This window comes from Takifugu flavidus, chromosome 4 (assembly GCF_003711565.1).
Source record: "Takifugu flavidus isolate HTHZ2018 chromosome 4, ASM371156v2, whole genome shotgun sequence".
Taxonomy (NCBI): Eukaryota; Metazoa; Chordata; class Actinopteri; order Tetraodontiformes; family Tetraodontidae; genus Takifugu; species Takifugu flavidus.
The window spans coordinates 2,314,410-2,329,778 of record NC_079523.1 but is presented as its reverse complement, the minus strand read 5'-3'; the positions used below and the strand labels follow the sequence as shown (position 1 = coordinate 2,329,778).

The window sequence follows — 15,369 nt, the reverse complement described above, 5'->3', positions numbered from 1 at the left end:
CTAATCCGCTAATGTTTCACATTATCGGGCAATCTTTGATTTATGGAATCATTATGGTGATGAAAATCATTTCACAGGGGGATGTGTTGACAGCAAGAACTTGTTGTACAGGTCCAGAAAAGTGCCAGTGGGGTGGGGTGGGGGGGGGGGCACCACCTAATGATGTCATCTATACACTAAATAATGTGAAACTTCTGCTTAAATATAATTAAACTATGTGACATCTAACTTTTTTCAAAAACTACAATAGGTCATCATATATTGTACTATAGGTGATGCTGAATTAAGATTAAAAGTGCTTTGCCGGCGCTCATTGTTCATCTGTGTAACGACAACAAAAGCCCTGGTCCGCTGTTAAGTTCAACGTTGTGTCCTGATGAATTCCGTCGTCCAGCACTGAGCTTCCTTGAACCGTTCAAGTGGCCGTCACGGCGAACCACCTGGTGCCATGCGGCGTTTGAGAACATCGATTATTAAGAACAACAGTCACACATCAGAAGTCACCTGATCATCTTTTCTACAAATGCGGATCACAAATGTTAAAGAGAAACTGGTTTAGTGCATTCTTTGATCTGGTCCCAGGGAAAGGTCATGAATCCGACCCTATACGAGATTACACGCTATTAAAGGTGTATGAGGAAGGCCGGAGGAAGAGAAGAGCTGGGAGGAGGAGGAGAGCTGGGAGGAGGAGGAGGAGGAAGAAAAGGAGGAGGAGGAGGAGAGGAGGAGGAGGAAGAGGAGGAGGAGGAGAGGAAGAGTAGAGCTGGGAGGAGGAGGAGGAGGAGGAGGAGGAAGAGTAGAGCTGGGAGGAAAAGGAGGAGGAGGAGGAAGAGTAGAGCTGGGAGGAACAGGAGGAGGAGGAGGAGGAAGAAGAGTAGAGCAGGGAGGAAGAGGAGGAGGAAGAGTAGAGCTGGGAGGAACAGGAGGAGGAGGAGGAAAAGTAGAGCTGGGAGGAGGAGGAGGAGGAGGAAGAGTAGAGCTGGGAGGAACAGGAGGAGGAGGAGGAAGAGTAGAGCTGGGAGGAGGAGGAGGAGGAGGAGGAGGAGGAGGAGGAGGAGGAGGAGGAGAGGAAGAGTAGAGCTGGGAGGAGGAGGAGAGGAGGAGGAGGAAGAGTAGAGCTGGGAGGAGGAGGAGGAGGAAGAGGAGGAGGAGGAGAGCTGGGAGGAACAGGAGGAGGAAGAGTAGAGCTGGGAGGAAGGAGGAGGAGGAGGAGGAAGAGTAGAGCTGGGAGGAGGAGGAGGAGGAAGAGTAGAGTTGGGAGGAACAGGAGGAGGAGGAGGAGGAGGAGGAGGAAGAGTAGAGCTGGGAGGAACAGGAGGAGGAGGAGGAGGAAGAGTAGAGCTGGGAGGAACAGGAGGAGGAGGAGGAAGAGTAGAGCTGGGAGGAACAGGAGGAGGAGGAGGAGGAGGTGTCTGCAGGAAAGTCTCCAGCTCGCCTGGAATGATTCCGGCTGACATGCCGCCCCCCCTTTTTTGTGCCCCCATCACAGCCCATGAAACAGGTTCATTACAAGAGTCCTGCCAGCTTATTTGATCCCAGACAGCCTGATTGGAAAAGGCCATCATAGAAACCAGGAATATACGCTAACGTCTGGCTCAGCTGCAAAGTCAAACAGATTTAACGTGACAAAATCACAGCGGGAGGATTTCCTCTACCTGCAGCAGATCACCAGGATATTCATTTTCATCGGGGATTACCCTCGTGCACGCGCAGCAGTCCACTGTTTGTGCAGTGGAATTATCCTGAATGTTCTCTCCTGACCTGCAGTGTCTCATCTCAGAGTCGATCTCCACCAGGATGAATCTCTCATTAAAACAGTAATAGAGAGATAAAATATCGAAAAAGCAAAATTCAGATGACAACTCCTTTAAAACACACAGCTATAGAACGTGTGTGTACAGTCACACGTGTGTGTTTGACACTGTTATTTCTTGTAGTTACATAAAAATATAAAATAGTTTTGCTCTTTGTGGGTCTTTATATTCATAATGGCAAATTAAAATGAACACCCGCTGCACCTTTGTGCTTAGCAGAAAGACCCTGAATCACTTCCCCTCCTGACAGTTGCATAAAAGCAGCTTTGTCTAAGTAAAACATCGCAGTGTGCAAGAGGCCCCGGTCCACTTGGCCTCTCCTCCGGCTCTCCAACGGTTCATCAAAGCCAGGATAAGGAAGGAACTCCGCTGTGGTTTGACGGCATCCTCATCTGGACGCCGCGTCGTTTCACAGCGGCTTTCTGATGTTGAAGGTCAGGCTTTGTTGACGCGTCTACCCCTGGTTTGGTGACGCAGTTCTCGGACCGGCCGGACAGACCACAGTCCCCGGATGAGTGTGCGACAGGCCGGAGGTGGGGACGGCTGAAGCGCCTGGGAACTTCATTCCAGGGGGATGACAGCTCTATAAATCAGGCGCTGATAAAACAGTCAAAAGTGACAATCTGTGGGCCGCAGCCAGCGCAGCGTCCATCCTGCTCAGATAAAGCCAGACAGGCCATCCATCAGTCAGGAGAGCTGGACCCAAACTCTCCCACCATTCAGTGACCAGTCGCTGCTGGAATGGGCCCAGCCTCCTGCTCTCAAGAGGTGCTGGTGGGAGGAACAAAGATGGCTGTGAGCCCTCCCTGGAGGACCCATGCGGAGAGATTAGGGAGAGTGCACGATGAGGTAGAGGTAGAGCCGCGTCTCTGGGTGAAAGGGTAGAGACGGAGGCTGATGGGGACACGGCATGTCTTTCAAGCCTAGAGGACCACCATGGCAGCACAGAACCTTCATACCATAATGAGAAAGCAATAAGCCATGGAAAACTGCTGATGTCACATATTACATTCCACACGTCAAGCCTGCACACGAGAAGACAAAGGCGGCTTCACAAGTACTGTAAAAGAGCAGAAATCCCACCTCCAAGTGCCTTTCAGGTTGAAGGGAAGGCTGCAGAATTTCAAAGAGAAGGGAGTACAGATAAAGAGATAAAATTTCAAACTACCGTGAAGGCAAGACATCAGTGGAAGATCCTCTTCAGGCCTTTCTGCTCCGTTCATCACACCAGTTGTCAGAGTCTCACTAGCAATCAGTCCATTTGTTGTCTCGGTGAGACTGGCACGACAGGATGGTATTTGCTGGAATTCAGTGGTTTTGGATAATCTTTAATCTTTACGTGAAGATGTGGCAGAAACACCAAGAATCAATCCCCTCAACGACAGGAACCAGTAACATCCTGGTAGAAAGGTTCTAGGACCCACTGGTGTTTCCTATAAAGCTGCACTTGTTGGCTGTGGAGTGAAGTTTCAACTGGCGGTGACCTCCCAGCGGCCTATTGTGTCCCTGCCTGACGTGTCCTTGGACGCCAGGTCATTGTTCAGGGCCAGCCTCTCTGAAGTCTCACCTTCAGAGGAGACTGGACTCATTGTGAGCCTGACACAATCACCTCAGAAACGGGGGACTTGTGCTCATTTGTGAGTGAAGTGCCAACAGGAGTGCAACATTAATGGAAGGAAAGTCTTCCAGTCTTCCCTCATCCTGCTTCAATCCAAATAAACCCTCACTTGTCATGTTTTTCTAACAAGCAACCTTTAATCAAGCCCTCAGAAGTGCTTTTAACTCGACAACAGCATGAGCGCGAAGGACACGCCAAGTAAAAAAAATGCAGTTCTCTCCTCAGCTGAAATTGCCGCGTCTCATCCGCTTCCCCGTCAAACACTTTAAACACTTGGTATTTACAACATAACACATCGGGAGGGTTGGATTGGCAAGTCTTCACACCGAACACGGCGACAGAATTACTGACAGGAAAGTTTGATTTGGCAACGGCTCAGCGGCGACATGTTAAGGGAAAAATGCCACTTGGAAACCTGCGCACGCAAGTCAGCGAGATCCAAATGGACAATCCATTAGATTCATGCAGAACATGGTGGAAAACATGACCTTATGGAAATGGAAAAGAGGTCACTGTCTGCCTCGGAATCCCTGCAAAAAAGTCATTAAGCATAAGTGAATTAAAAAAGCCCGAATCCACAAAGAAAACTCTGTTTCTCCTGTATGAAAAAGAAACATGTCACGCATGAGGCAGAATTCCCTCCTAACAAAGATCCATTTATGACCTGTCAACGCTCCTCCAGGGTGCAGGGTCCCGGGGGGCTGGAGCATCAGTGGGGTCCATCCTGGACAGGTTGCTGTTCAAGTCTGATCTATAAATATCAATTAGCTAGTTTGCACCTCAACATTACATCAAACACTGGAGTCGTCTTCATTTATCAGTTCATCCTGAGCTGTCTTGACTCCATCGTTGCTCCACGTGGAATGTATGTGTACGGCCACTGGGTCTGTTCTGACTCTTGGAAAGTTCACAGGGTCTCCTGGCAAGCGATGAGACTGCGTCTGTTCTTCCATCTGATTGTCCTCCTGTTGCCTGCCAGGGCAGCTACCTGCAGAAGAAAGGTTCTGTTGATATCAAAGGCGGGTTACCTGCCTCGGATCCAGCTGTCATCAGGTTTCCAGCCAATCTGGCCCGAGGGAACATCTGTCCCCCTCATTGAACTGACTCCAGCATCTCATCAAGGCCTTATTAAGAGATGAAGGTGATAAGAACGATGCCCCATCGCTCAGAGGAGGAAGAACATTAAAGGATGTGTCTGCAAACTACATTTACTCTCCGTTTGGTGCAGAAAAGGCCAAAACCTCCTGCATATTCCAGGCTGGGCCTCCAACTTTGAGGACTATTGTTACATTTTGTCAACATTCCAGCCTGTGGTGCACCATTTGTCCTGTCAGCCTCTCTATTCACACCCCCCCTACCGTTTCCAAGCATTGTCAACCTGATTCCACAGTGACTGGAGGATAAAGAACTCACACGACCCCTGTGAAGTCACATACCTGATGTTGCTTCCAGATAAAGAGTAATAGATTCCTCAAGAATTCATCCAGAAAATGTACACAAAGGAGCTACACACAAATTTGTTTTTGCTCTTTTTTAAATCATATTGTGAGTAGTGTGGGGATATTTTCACCCACTAGGTGGCACACTAGAGCTGTTTCAAAAGGTTATTAATATCCAGTGAATTTTATATAGATAATAAAGGAACACAAGTTGGTCTTTCAGCAGGTCAGACACATATATATGTATAGACAGATCTAAAGCATTTATCGAACTCTGTCGTGTTTATGTGGAATAAAAACTGGCCAAACTGCTCCAACGACAGTTGGAATTTCATCTGACCACATCCCACTCGTTATTATTCACCGTGCATACCAAGCATATTCCCTTGTTCAAAGAATTACACTGCCTACATCAACTTTTCATTAAATATACATAAATCCAACATGGTTTAATGAAGTGGACTACACTGAATCTGCCTTAAACTGCAGACTGATAAATACTCAATCTATATGTAAATACGAGGTACACTGGGAAAAAAATTCAAAAAGCAAGAAAAATGCATTAGCTGCTCTATTTGATCGAGCTGCAGGAGCTGAAGTTATGCTTTTTAATGGAATCTGAGGAGGGGAGTGGGTTAGAGCCGAGGCACGGAGGTGAGAGTATGAAAGCATTCACGGGCGCGCTGGCTATCAGAGAGGACTCTGGATAACAGAATGGAGCTGAAAGATTACTCACAGAGTGCAAATGGAAATACTGTGTTTGGAGGCCTCAGCAGCTTTTCTGCTTTTCACAATAACAGAAACAGAAAGTTAAAGTCACAAACTGTGTTTTTCTGTGCACCCAAACCTGAAACTAAAACCACGTTGGCCGTCCAGGCTGCAGACAGCAGTGGTAGCTCGACCACCGGGGCTCCGGCGACGTTCCAAAGTGCTGTTGTTTGTTTGATAATCAGCAAAGTGAAAAAGAAAGTCCCATGAAACTTCTAACGTGACCCCAAACCAGCAACCAGGATGGTTCTAACTTTGGGCCAGAGCAAGTTGTGCGTAAATGGTGTTATTTAGCGTGCAGCTCTGCCTGAATCATGTGACTTTCCCCACGCAGTGATTGCTGCCATATTATGGTCCACGCAGGGAGCCCAGTGAAGTGTTCTTAGATGTCTGTCAGCACCGGAGGCTCAGAACACTAATTTCAAGTCTGTGTTTTAACTGCTGGATGCTACCGAAGACAGAAACTTTAAAATCCATTCACCAAAAATGACACTGGCCTGGAAACGGCTTTAAATGCTGAACTACATCCTCTTTGTTTAAAGTTAAACTTCACATCTTTGGCTGTGGTGGTAAATGTAATGAAGACCAAAAGGGCTTTAGATGCCAACGAGATGATTTAATTGCTAGAAATGAGTTATTTTCACTTTGAACATGAATTCCAGAAGCGGTTTGGATCACTTTTTTCTTAATACATTCACACAAGTGCTTGATATAGCCATAAACCTGAATCATTTAAAAAAAAAAATTCCTTTTACTAGTCTGGTAAACTCTATAAAAACACCCTGATGATTTATTCAGATCTCACACAGGATGTGTCAAAAAAATTATTATAAGGGTGCACAAAGTAGGTGTGATGTGTTCGTGTGCTGCCAGTAAAGCGCAGGCTCGCAGGCAGTGCTGTGAGAGCGTGTGCAGGACTGTTTGTGGTTTCTGTGCATTAAATGTGGTCGGGCTTTAGAATTGAACTTGTAAATCAGGATGACCACAGCTCAGCTGTACGTGTTAACACTTGAATTAGTGCGAGCATTTGTGTGCTACATCCTGATCGAGGACACTGGGTTTTACAGCAGATTTACAAGCTTAGGGGTGTTTTCATTGGGTGAATAATGTCTGGAGGAATAGAACATAATTCAACTTATAGCTGTTCTTGCTATTTTGCCGACGAGTAGACATTCATTGACTTGTGAAAAATAAAGTGCTGTTGTGTCAGGTGCTAAATGCACAACACGTATTACATAATGATCTCACAGCTAATGGAGCGTAACTATATTAATTACATGTCACGCCTTCAGGTCTATGCCATGACCTCCTCACATAAATTCTAATGGCATATTTGTAACCTCTACCTAATCTCATGTGGTCGGTTCAGTGGTAAACCACACACACACTCTCCCATGACCCCTGGAATTCATCAGAAAACACCTACAGCACATCCGTCCACATGTTCCTCTAAATACTAGTGGACTGACATACAAAAGATGTCAGCAGCTGTTCATGAAACGCTGCGTCTAATAAATTGGATTAATTAGGCTGCTCCTGCTGTATCAGATCTTCTCTAAAACCAGACCCACGCAGCTGCAGGAAGACATTTACTGCAAAAAACCCTGCTAAACTGTGCACAGCAGTGCCATTCCTCTATGCAGTGGACGTGTTCAGTTATTCTAAGTGTTGTTAGGAATTAGACATACCTGCAAAGTAAGTTCGTGTATATGCAGAATATTAAGGAAATAAGTTTTCCACTCTCAATGACACCTACGGGATTCTGTCGCCATCTAGCGGCGACACCCGGAAGAGCATCGAGTTTCACACTTGAACTTAAAAATAAAACAAATTTATTAGCAATCACAGAGAAAGAATGCATGACATCTACTTGAGCCTTTGTCAGAATAAAAATGCCAACTTTTTATTTACAAAGTCTGCAATTGAATGTGAAATTGCTCAGCACATGCACATTACAAATTGCAAATAGTAGCTATATCATCATTATTATTATTGTTATTATTATTACTACACAGGTAACAAAGCTTTCCCGATATAATCACCCACGATACATATTTTTTAAACAACCCCTCTCTGCTGCTGTGGTCCCATCAATCGGCATGTAGGATTACAACAATCACCAATAGACAAAGCATAACAGTGAAGTGTGGGACAACCTTTAAGAAAAAGGCAGAAGCCAAGTCGGTCCACGCGTAGTATTATAGCAGTGACAATACCTCATTCTCATCCTGCAACACACATCGAAAAGCTATCGAGATACATTGATACATTGGCTGCACAAGAAGCAGATTTAAATTCATTGTCCTCTCGCTGAGAGAAAAGTTTGTCTCAAGCAATACATCACATTTCTTGGATTACTAAGGCTGAAACAAAAAGACACAGGGAGTCAGGCCAGATGTGGATGACGGCACGCAGCCGATACTCTAAAGAAAGGGACTTTTTGTTCTCCGTGCGCTCCCTTGTAATCGTTAACACAGTCGGTTCCAATCAAAAAAAAAAAAAACACGCCGTGTCAAGACGTTTCTTAAAAAATCGGTGTCATGACCTGAGACGCTGCAAGGCAAAGTGAGCCTACGTGTCAAACAGCATTCAGATTACCAGCACACTAAACATGTAACATCCCCTCGTTCACCGCGGGAGCCTGCACTCCAGGACGTCAGGCAACGCTCTCCATCATTAGTAAAAGTTTGGATTTTTCATTCGTTACAAACCATAAAATGAGATTGTTGAGGGTTGCTGTTAGGAGGAGGTGACGCTCGCGCCCTCTGTCTGACGAGCTTTAGAAATTGCTCTGGGCGGCAACGATCCGACAGGACCACTCAGCTCAAGGCACTTAAAACCAATTATCAGGCCATCTTAAGAGTGCGCCTCGGACGCATGAATAAAACCGATGCTCATGTGATTGGTTTCAATGATTGCGGCACAATTTATCAGGAGGTGAAGGCATTGATAGCGATGATCAGCGCTTGGCAAATAACCTAAATAGTTACATTCTGTGACACAACTGCCAGATGTTGAAGAGGCTCCACAGTTGCACTACAGAGCGACATCGTTAGGCTCGTGCAGTAGGATGCCGGCAGTGTGTGACGTGTACGGACAGATTGCGACCGTGATGAACATTCCACCCTCCAGCACAGGACAGATTCATTTGCTCAGACAGAAACAGCTGCTGGGGCGCTGCGGTAGTGCTGTACAGGGGCTACATATCTATGGTAGTGTAGTGGATGGTGCAGGTTGTGGCGGTAGTGAGCGGACAAAGTGAGTACACGGAGGCAGTGGAGGGATGGCTGTCAGGGACCCGTGACCATTGGGGGGGTGGGGTGGGGTGCTGAGGCCACAGCTGCAACTGGGGAGGCTTCACTTTCAGCTTCGCCTCGACTTTGAGTGCTGGATGAGCCACTGCAGTGTGATATCTGCACACAACAACACGTGATTCTGACAACAGCGGGCTGAGATTCTCCGGCTAAGTTCGTGACGTAGCGGGCGGCTTACCTATGTTATCCTTCTCCTTACAAGAGACAGAGTAGCAGCAGATCTCTCGGTCCTGAATGGCAGATAGATTCCTAGAAAAAGATCAGAGATTAGCTACTTGCAGTTATGTTTAAACCTCATTAAATGTGCCATATGTATTGATTTAGGAGCCCAACGTGGTCATCTGTCCAGGATTACTTCACGAATGGCTCATGAAATGAGATCATGGCTACGTCACTCCTTAGCCATAGCATGATTGAACACAAATGCAGTATTTGTCTTACATTTTTTCAATGAGTTGTTTCTCATCAAGTGCATTTGGTAGATCTCTTTTGTTGCCCAGTACTAGAACCTGACATGAGACGGGGGAAAAGAGAGCTGATTAATGTTCAGCACAGCATCGTAGCACCATTAGCAGACAGCGGGAGCTCTGAGCTGGAACGTTTCCCCTCATCACCTTTACCCGGTGGTGCTGAGTCACAGCAAAGAGAGGCCTGATCTTGGCTTCAATGTCACATCGGACACCGAAAACACAGTTTAATAACGCGGCTTCAAATGTCCGCACTCACTGACGGTGGCCCGGGAGACCGGCCTATATCGATCGCATCGTGGTGAAGGACCACCGAGTTTTTGCAGAAATATCTTACGGGAATTCCTTGTAGCTGCGGCTTTTCTAAAAGATTGTGGAGTTCATTTCTGGAGGCTTCGATCTTCTCCCTGTCTGCTGCATCCACCATGTAACTGCAACAAAGTGGGAGAGGTTAAGAACGACCGATGGAGCGTCTGTCAGTTCAAAACGGGAGCAGGTGCTTCGTGACATCACATTTACTCAGAATAAGGTGAGCGATTGGCCCACAGACTTACACGATAGCATTCACCCCTCGACAGTAGCGCTCCCACATGCTTCTGAACCGAGGCTGTCCACCTATGTCCCATATCTGAGGGCAGAGGTCACCATACGTTCATGAGCAAAACAGGCACTGGTCAGCCGAGACAGGGCAGAACTCCAATATTGAAAATGATGCTTCTACACATACCTTTATGGTCACATTGCCTTTTGTGACCTTTCGCATATTGAAACCAACCGTGGGAATCATGTCTTCACTGAAATGCCCCGACTGCAGGAGGAAAATGCAGAATAAAGACCAGTGAAGGTAAATAGCTCATGTCATTCTGGTTACCAACTCACAATAATAAACGGACTTTTACTAGACTGCATACATTTCGAACCAATTCTAGTACGGACCTAAATCCTCCTGTTAAATGACTCTTTTCCCTCTTGTGGCACAAAACAGACAATTTGGCAAACCAAGTTCCAATACACAAACTTTAAAAGTGATTCTGTAGGGATTTTTATTCTGAAGCAACAAACCCAGCAACCTTGACCTGCCAAACAGGCTTGTTCATCTATAATCACCTGACATAAAAACCAACTTTACTAGAAGCTCATAGCTATAATCCCTACCCCCTGAGGAGGGATTCTGAACTTTCCAAATCAGGGCTGTGGCCATCCAAACCAGTCAGGCATGGCAACAAAACCACCAAGGACAAGAAATCGAGCAGGTTTTAATTCTGTCAGCAACAACAAGTCCCACCGGAGAAGCTGACGTGGCTGAAATCCCAAAGTCCTCCGATTAATCCAGAATAGATCACCCGGTGTAAAGTCGGGCACCTATTCCAGCTGTCTGACCGCCTTTCTGTCCCAGGCCTCGTCCCTTCAGAGTGCCAGCAGATCTACTGCGTAGCTGCTGGAGATGTTGTCACAGCTGGCCGGTGTTGACAGCACATCCCGGGTGTTGACACACCGGCAGGCATAGCTAACCTGCCAACCGAACCCGCTCACATGACCGCTTTCATAAGCGCGACAAGGACTTCACCATCCAACTGAAAACAACGGGGATTCTTCTTTTTTTGAATTAGCAATCGATGGATTATTTGTTCAATGCAAATTCATCATAAACTCAAAGTAGCCCTTTATCAAAGCCTCCCCGGGATATGAGAGCGGGCCCGCACTGAGCTAGCCTTACTCACCGCTATCACATTAACGAATGTAGTTTTCCCGGAGTATTGAAGTCCCACCAATGTAAGTTCCATCTCCTCTTTCCAAAAGAGGGACCTGAACCAGTCCAAAAGCCGGTTTATGAGCGCCAGCATCTTGGTTGACACAGAGGTCTCAGTCGTTTTAGACGCTTGTATGTTGGCTGGGGTTAGCAACTCCAACAGGAAGTAGCTAGCTGCTTTGTCATGTCATGTGACTCACTGGTGATTGTTACTGCGCATGCGTACGTTCGCAGAAACGCTTGAGTGCACGAGGAAACAAAATTCCAGTGTGTACCTTTACCTACAGATCCCTGATAGAGGTAAATGCACGATTATTTTAACTCTAGAAAAGATCAACTATTAAATGAGGATAACTTAAACGTTCTCATGTATCTGGTAATATCCCATGTTTTCTAATGCAGCCGCTAAATATCGAATATAATATATTTTATCACTCCAATAAAAAATACCATGAACTCTATGTGGCACACATTACTCTATAATATTATAAAAATATATACTGAATGTAAAACTAAATAAAGTGAATTAAAACGCCTAACTGTAACATGGAGAACTACTCCTGAAGGTGCAATGACACATGTGTCCACCCGATGGTGCTGTTTTGCTGTCAACGCATCTCATAATCGTGAACTGTTCCATAACACTTCATTACAAACTGACAAACAAAGATGCTTATGGAAAACACCTAACCATTGTTGGAAATTGTGGTAACATCACTTCAACAATGCGGTGCTTTAAAAAAGTCCCCTGTGATGTGGAACATGTCAAACAGTGTTTTGTTCAACAGGAGTAAGCAGCAGTCAGAATGATTTGATATTTTTAGAATACCTCAGATAAGCTTACATTTTTCACCAACAGCTTTTTTTTACAGATTCAGCCAAGTCTTGAGTTGAACAGAGCAGGCAATTAAAGTAGCTGTAAATTAAAGTTCAGTTTATATGACAGCTGAATACAGTAAAAGAAATAGGCATCCACAGGCCAACAACATTTTAGGAATTTAAACTTATTTTCTTTCAGTAAGTTACAACATTAGTCGTCATTACAAGGTAATTAAGACTGCAATGAAATACTGATGACAAAATTAGCAGGAATGCTTGTTTGAGGCACCAAGGCAGCTCCCGCGTACCATCCTTACGCCATGTTCAGGTCGGTCGGCAGCCCTTCAAAGAGAAGAGGAGTTGTTAGAAGGAGTGACTCTCTGATTCTGAAGACAAAATAACGAATACAAGTTGAGATATGCATGTAATTACCTGAGGTCTGACGAGTGTGTTGTACTTCTCTGGAGACGCTGCACTCATTATCGTTGTATAAACAGTAATTCTGGGGATCATTAACAGAATGGAAATGCTATAACATGTTACAGAAGTTACCATAAAACTACAAAGTAAAGATACACATTTGAACATAATTCTTTAGGAATATAGGCCAAATCCCTCTCGGCAACTATTGATTTTCCATATGCTTCTTGCTATCTGCTTAGGTATGATTTAAGACAAAGGACTATTGACACTAATGCTGAGGTTGGCCAGAGAGAACAGAAACTGGAACGCACACTGTTGCCTCAACTCAACAGTCATGTGATTTCCTCTAACCAACAAAACAGCATAAAGCAGGTTCTGCTTACCCATTACATACTGGGAACAGCGACAAAACCTGTAGGGAAGAAGGCGTGTTACAGATGTTTTGCTCACATTTGCAGTGTGTCCTAGCAATGATTAGCTGTTTCACATGTTAGCACATTTGGCTATCCTGTCACCTGTTCAACCTGATCACGACCCAGTCAGAACTGACAACAGCACAGACCAAGAGTTATCTGCGGGGTGTCAATGTTGTCAGTGCTATCTTTCCATTAATGGGTCCATGATATCACGATGCTAAAGAGTTTCCTGATAAATGGGCTGTGTTTTCAGACGGAGACATGCATGAATTCATAGTTATAAAGATCAGAAAAACTGGGGAAAAGAGCGGCAAAATTAGAAACACAGTGGAAGCACGTCCATACACATATTTGCTTCGTACTTGCCTGGTAAAGTGTCTCCATATTGATGCCATCCTGGCCGGTAGCATTTAGCGCCACGGTGGCCGCTTCCCTGTTAATCCAACACACAACAGGAGCATAACGAGGGAACGACTAACGAGGGAACAACTGCACTATCGTGGCAGGACTCACCTGCGATGATCTCGAGCTGGTGGAGGCAGCCAGTGGTCAAAGTTGGTCTCCACTCTGAACCATCTTATCAGAGGAAAAACCTTTAAATGCTAACTGAATAACACTGTTCAACCGATAGTGTTTTTTTGGTTTTTTTTTCCTCCACTTACTCGCCACTCACGGGCTCGAGTGGCCAGATATCAACGGGCCCATTGCGGTCTCTGGTAATTACAACCCCTTCTCCAGCTCGCACGCCTCCCACGATGTAATACACTCCGGTGATGATGGGAATTTTGGAGAGACGCAACACGGCGTCCTGAAAGTCCTGCGCTTCCTCCAGCGTCTGCACAGGTTACGCCCAGAGGTCAGGCTCTTCTCTCATGTGTTATAACAGCTTTATTACACCGCTCTGCTGCGGCACACTCACCTCCCTCAACAACCAGCTGACTGGTGATCTCCGCAGCAGCAGCGCAGACACCACGTTCTTCCACCAGTTCCACCAGTGTTCGCTACCTGAATCAGAGACAGACAGGTGGACGTCAAAGAATTAAAGCTAGCAGCATCTTTTTGCTAAATAATGTGATTTTACCTCGCTGGTCCCCGGAGACAGTGAACTTATCGGGACTCTGTGCTGTCCATAAACCAACGTAGCCGGCAAATGAGGTTCCCTGGTAGACCACCTACCCAAAAACATGCACAGGCTGCATCTTTAGTCCAATTATTTAGCTTTTTTTTCATCTTAACTGACATGAACACACATTGTACCTTTCCATCCTTAAGGAAAACTGCGTTGAGAGTCATATTCCTCAGTACGGGATGGGGATAATCGAGGTTCCTGCCGTGATACACGCTGCCATTTTTGTCCTGAGCAACGATGCTAGTGCAGAATCTGAGAATCCATAGAGCCTGTTCCAGTTATATGTTTTCACTGCACATCACGGCAAAATTAGTGGTGACACATACGCAGATATTTCATAGGCAAAGTTGAGAATGATGACGTCGGAGAGGCTGTCCCCAAAGTGTGAAGCCAGGCCACGGATCTCCCCGGCATAAGGCTGCGGAATGTACTTCTCCAAAGCCAGCACGACCGGTTTAATGGCGTGGTGCACCCATTTAGGGACTGTGGAGCTGAGCAAAAAACAGGTTTGAATGCAATCACAGTTAGAGGCACAGCTGGAAGATGAGCAAATAGTCCCAGCGCTCACTGGTTTACCTGGTTGACACAACCTGCTAGTTTTGATTGAGGATTCATCCGTCATGTGTTAAAGGGTAATACAATCTATTTTCTTTCTCACGCTGAGCCATCGCACTTTTGCTTCAGTTGTCTTTTTCTGCACCGTTTATAACCAGAGATAACTTTTAAAATCGCTGACAGCATGAAAATGCCACGAGTGCAATCCCAGCGGTAATTACGTTGTTATTACATTTAACAGTGTAAAGTCTTGTGAAAGTCTGCTGTGATAAACTTACTCAATAATCTCCGCGGCGGCTTTCTTGAGGTATTCCACGTCAAATGCTTTGATGAGAGGATCCCAGCGCACTTCGGGATCTTCATCCAGGCTGATGTTGAGTGTCGGCGGAGCGAACTCGGCCCGCAACGACAGAACGAGTCCGAGCAGCAGCACCGCATCCCGCAGCACCGCATCCCGCAGCATCGTGTCCGGTGTCCGGTGTCCCGCGTCTGCGACCACCGCAGCCTGTCACGGACGCGGACTACGGACGGGTTGAAAGCCACCAGGGCGAAGCGGAACGGAATAGCGAGCTTCCGCTCTGGACCTTTCACAATAAAAGCTGGCAGGAACTAAAAAAGTAGTAGCGACAGCGGCATAATGACCTTGGTCATGTAATTTGTTATAAATAAGTTTACCGCTTTCAATGAATGCCTGTTTTGTTCCTTATTGGGTCTCATAGTCCAGAAAAAGAACGTTGATATTTTTCTGTCACATTTCTGTGGTTTATGAATGTCGAGTTTCATGTGACTTTTTTTTTTTTTTGCTAAATATTTCACACAGTTGTCTCTCCTCTGTGCAGGAACTATCAATTTTCCAC

At 45.8% G+C, this 15,369-nt stretch overlaps 2 protein-coding genes and 1 long non-coding RNA gene across 3 annotated transcripts; 1 reads left to right on the top strand and 2 right to left on the bottom strand.

The window, feature by feature from the left end:
* Positions 1 to 7,454: 7,454 nt before the first annotated feature.
* Positions 7,455 to 11,377, bottom strand: arl8bb (ADP-ribosylation factor-like 8Bb). The gene is made up of 7 exons (XM_057031348.1): positions 11,142 to 11,377; positions 10,148 to 10,228; positions 9,975 to 10,048; positions 9,758 to 9,851; positions 9,395 to 9,462; positions 9,132 to 9,202; positions 7,455 to 9,052 (listed from the first exon to the last, which is right to left on the bottom strand). The coding sequence occupies exons 1-7, from the start codon at positions 11,262 to 11,264 to the stop codon at positions 9,003 to 9,005; spliced, it is 561 nt and encodes a 186-aa protein (XP_056887328.1). The 5' UTR covers positions 11,265 to 11,377; the 3' UTR covers positions 7,455 to 9,002.
* Positions 11,378 to 11,971: 594 nt separating this feature from the next.
* LOC130524859 (N-acylethanolamine-hydrolyzing acid amidase-like) lies at positions 11,972 to 15,171 on the bottom strand. Its single transcript, XM_057031347.1, has 11 exons — positions 14,791 to 15,171; positions 14,284 to 14,448; positions 14,086 to 14,209; positions 13,910 to 14,000; positions 13,748 to 13,833; positions 13,491 to 13,663; positions 13,342 to 13,404; positions 13,195 to 13,261; positions 12,796 to 12,824; positions 12,422 to 12,491; positions 11,972 to 12,331 (listed from the first exon to the last, which is right to left on the bottom strand). Exons 1-11 carry the CDS (start codon positions 14,973 to 14,975, stop codon positions 12,314 to 12,316), a joined length of 1,071 nt encoding a protein of 356 aa, XP_056887327.1. The 5' UTR covers positions 14,976 to 15,171; the 3' UTR covers positions 11,972 to 12,313.
* Positions 14,362 to 15,200, top strand: LOC130524861 (uncharacterized). Its single transcript, XR_008950265.1, has 2 exons — positions 14,362 to 14,589; positions 14,671 to 15,200. It is a non-coding gene; the product is annotated as an uncharacterized LOC130524861 (long non-coding RNA).
* The last annotated feature ends 169 nt before the right edge of the window (positions 15,201 to 15,369 follow it).

Excerpts from the sequence above, each read along its gene's own strand:
- arl8bb (XM_057031348.1), bottom strand. The coding sequence starts at position 11,264 with ATGCTGGCGCTCATAAACCGGCTTTTGGACTGGTTCAGGTCCCTCTTT. Across the intron at positions 9,852-9,974 it reads CGAGGGGTGAATGCTATCGT|TTACATGGTGGATGCAGCAG; the intron begins GTAAGTCTGTGG and ends ACTTTGTTGCAG. Across the intron at positions 9,053-9,131 it reads TAAGGAGAAGGATAACATAG|ATATCACACTGCAGTGGCTC; the intron begins GTAAGCCGCCCG and ends TGTTGTGTGCAG.
- LOC130524859 (XM_057031347.1), bottom strand. The coding sequence starts at position 14,975 with ATGCTGCGGGATGCGGTGCTGCGGGATGCGGTGCTGCTGCTCGGACTC. Across the intron at positions 14,001-14,085 it reads TTTTCCTTAAGGATGGAAAG|GTGGTCTACCAGGGAACCTC; the intron begins GTACAATGTGTG and ends GTTTTTGGGTAG. Across the intron at positions 12,825-13,194 it reads ATATGGAGACACTTTACCAG|GTTTTGTCGCTGTTCCCAGT; the intron begins GCAAGTACGAAG and ends TCTTCCCTACAG.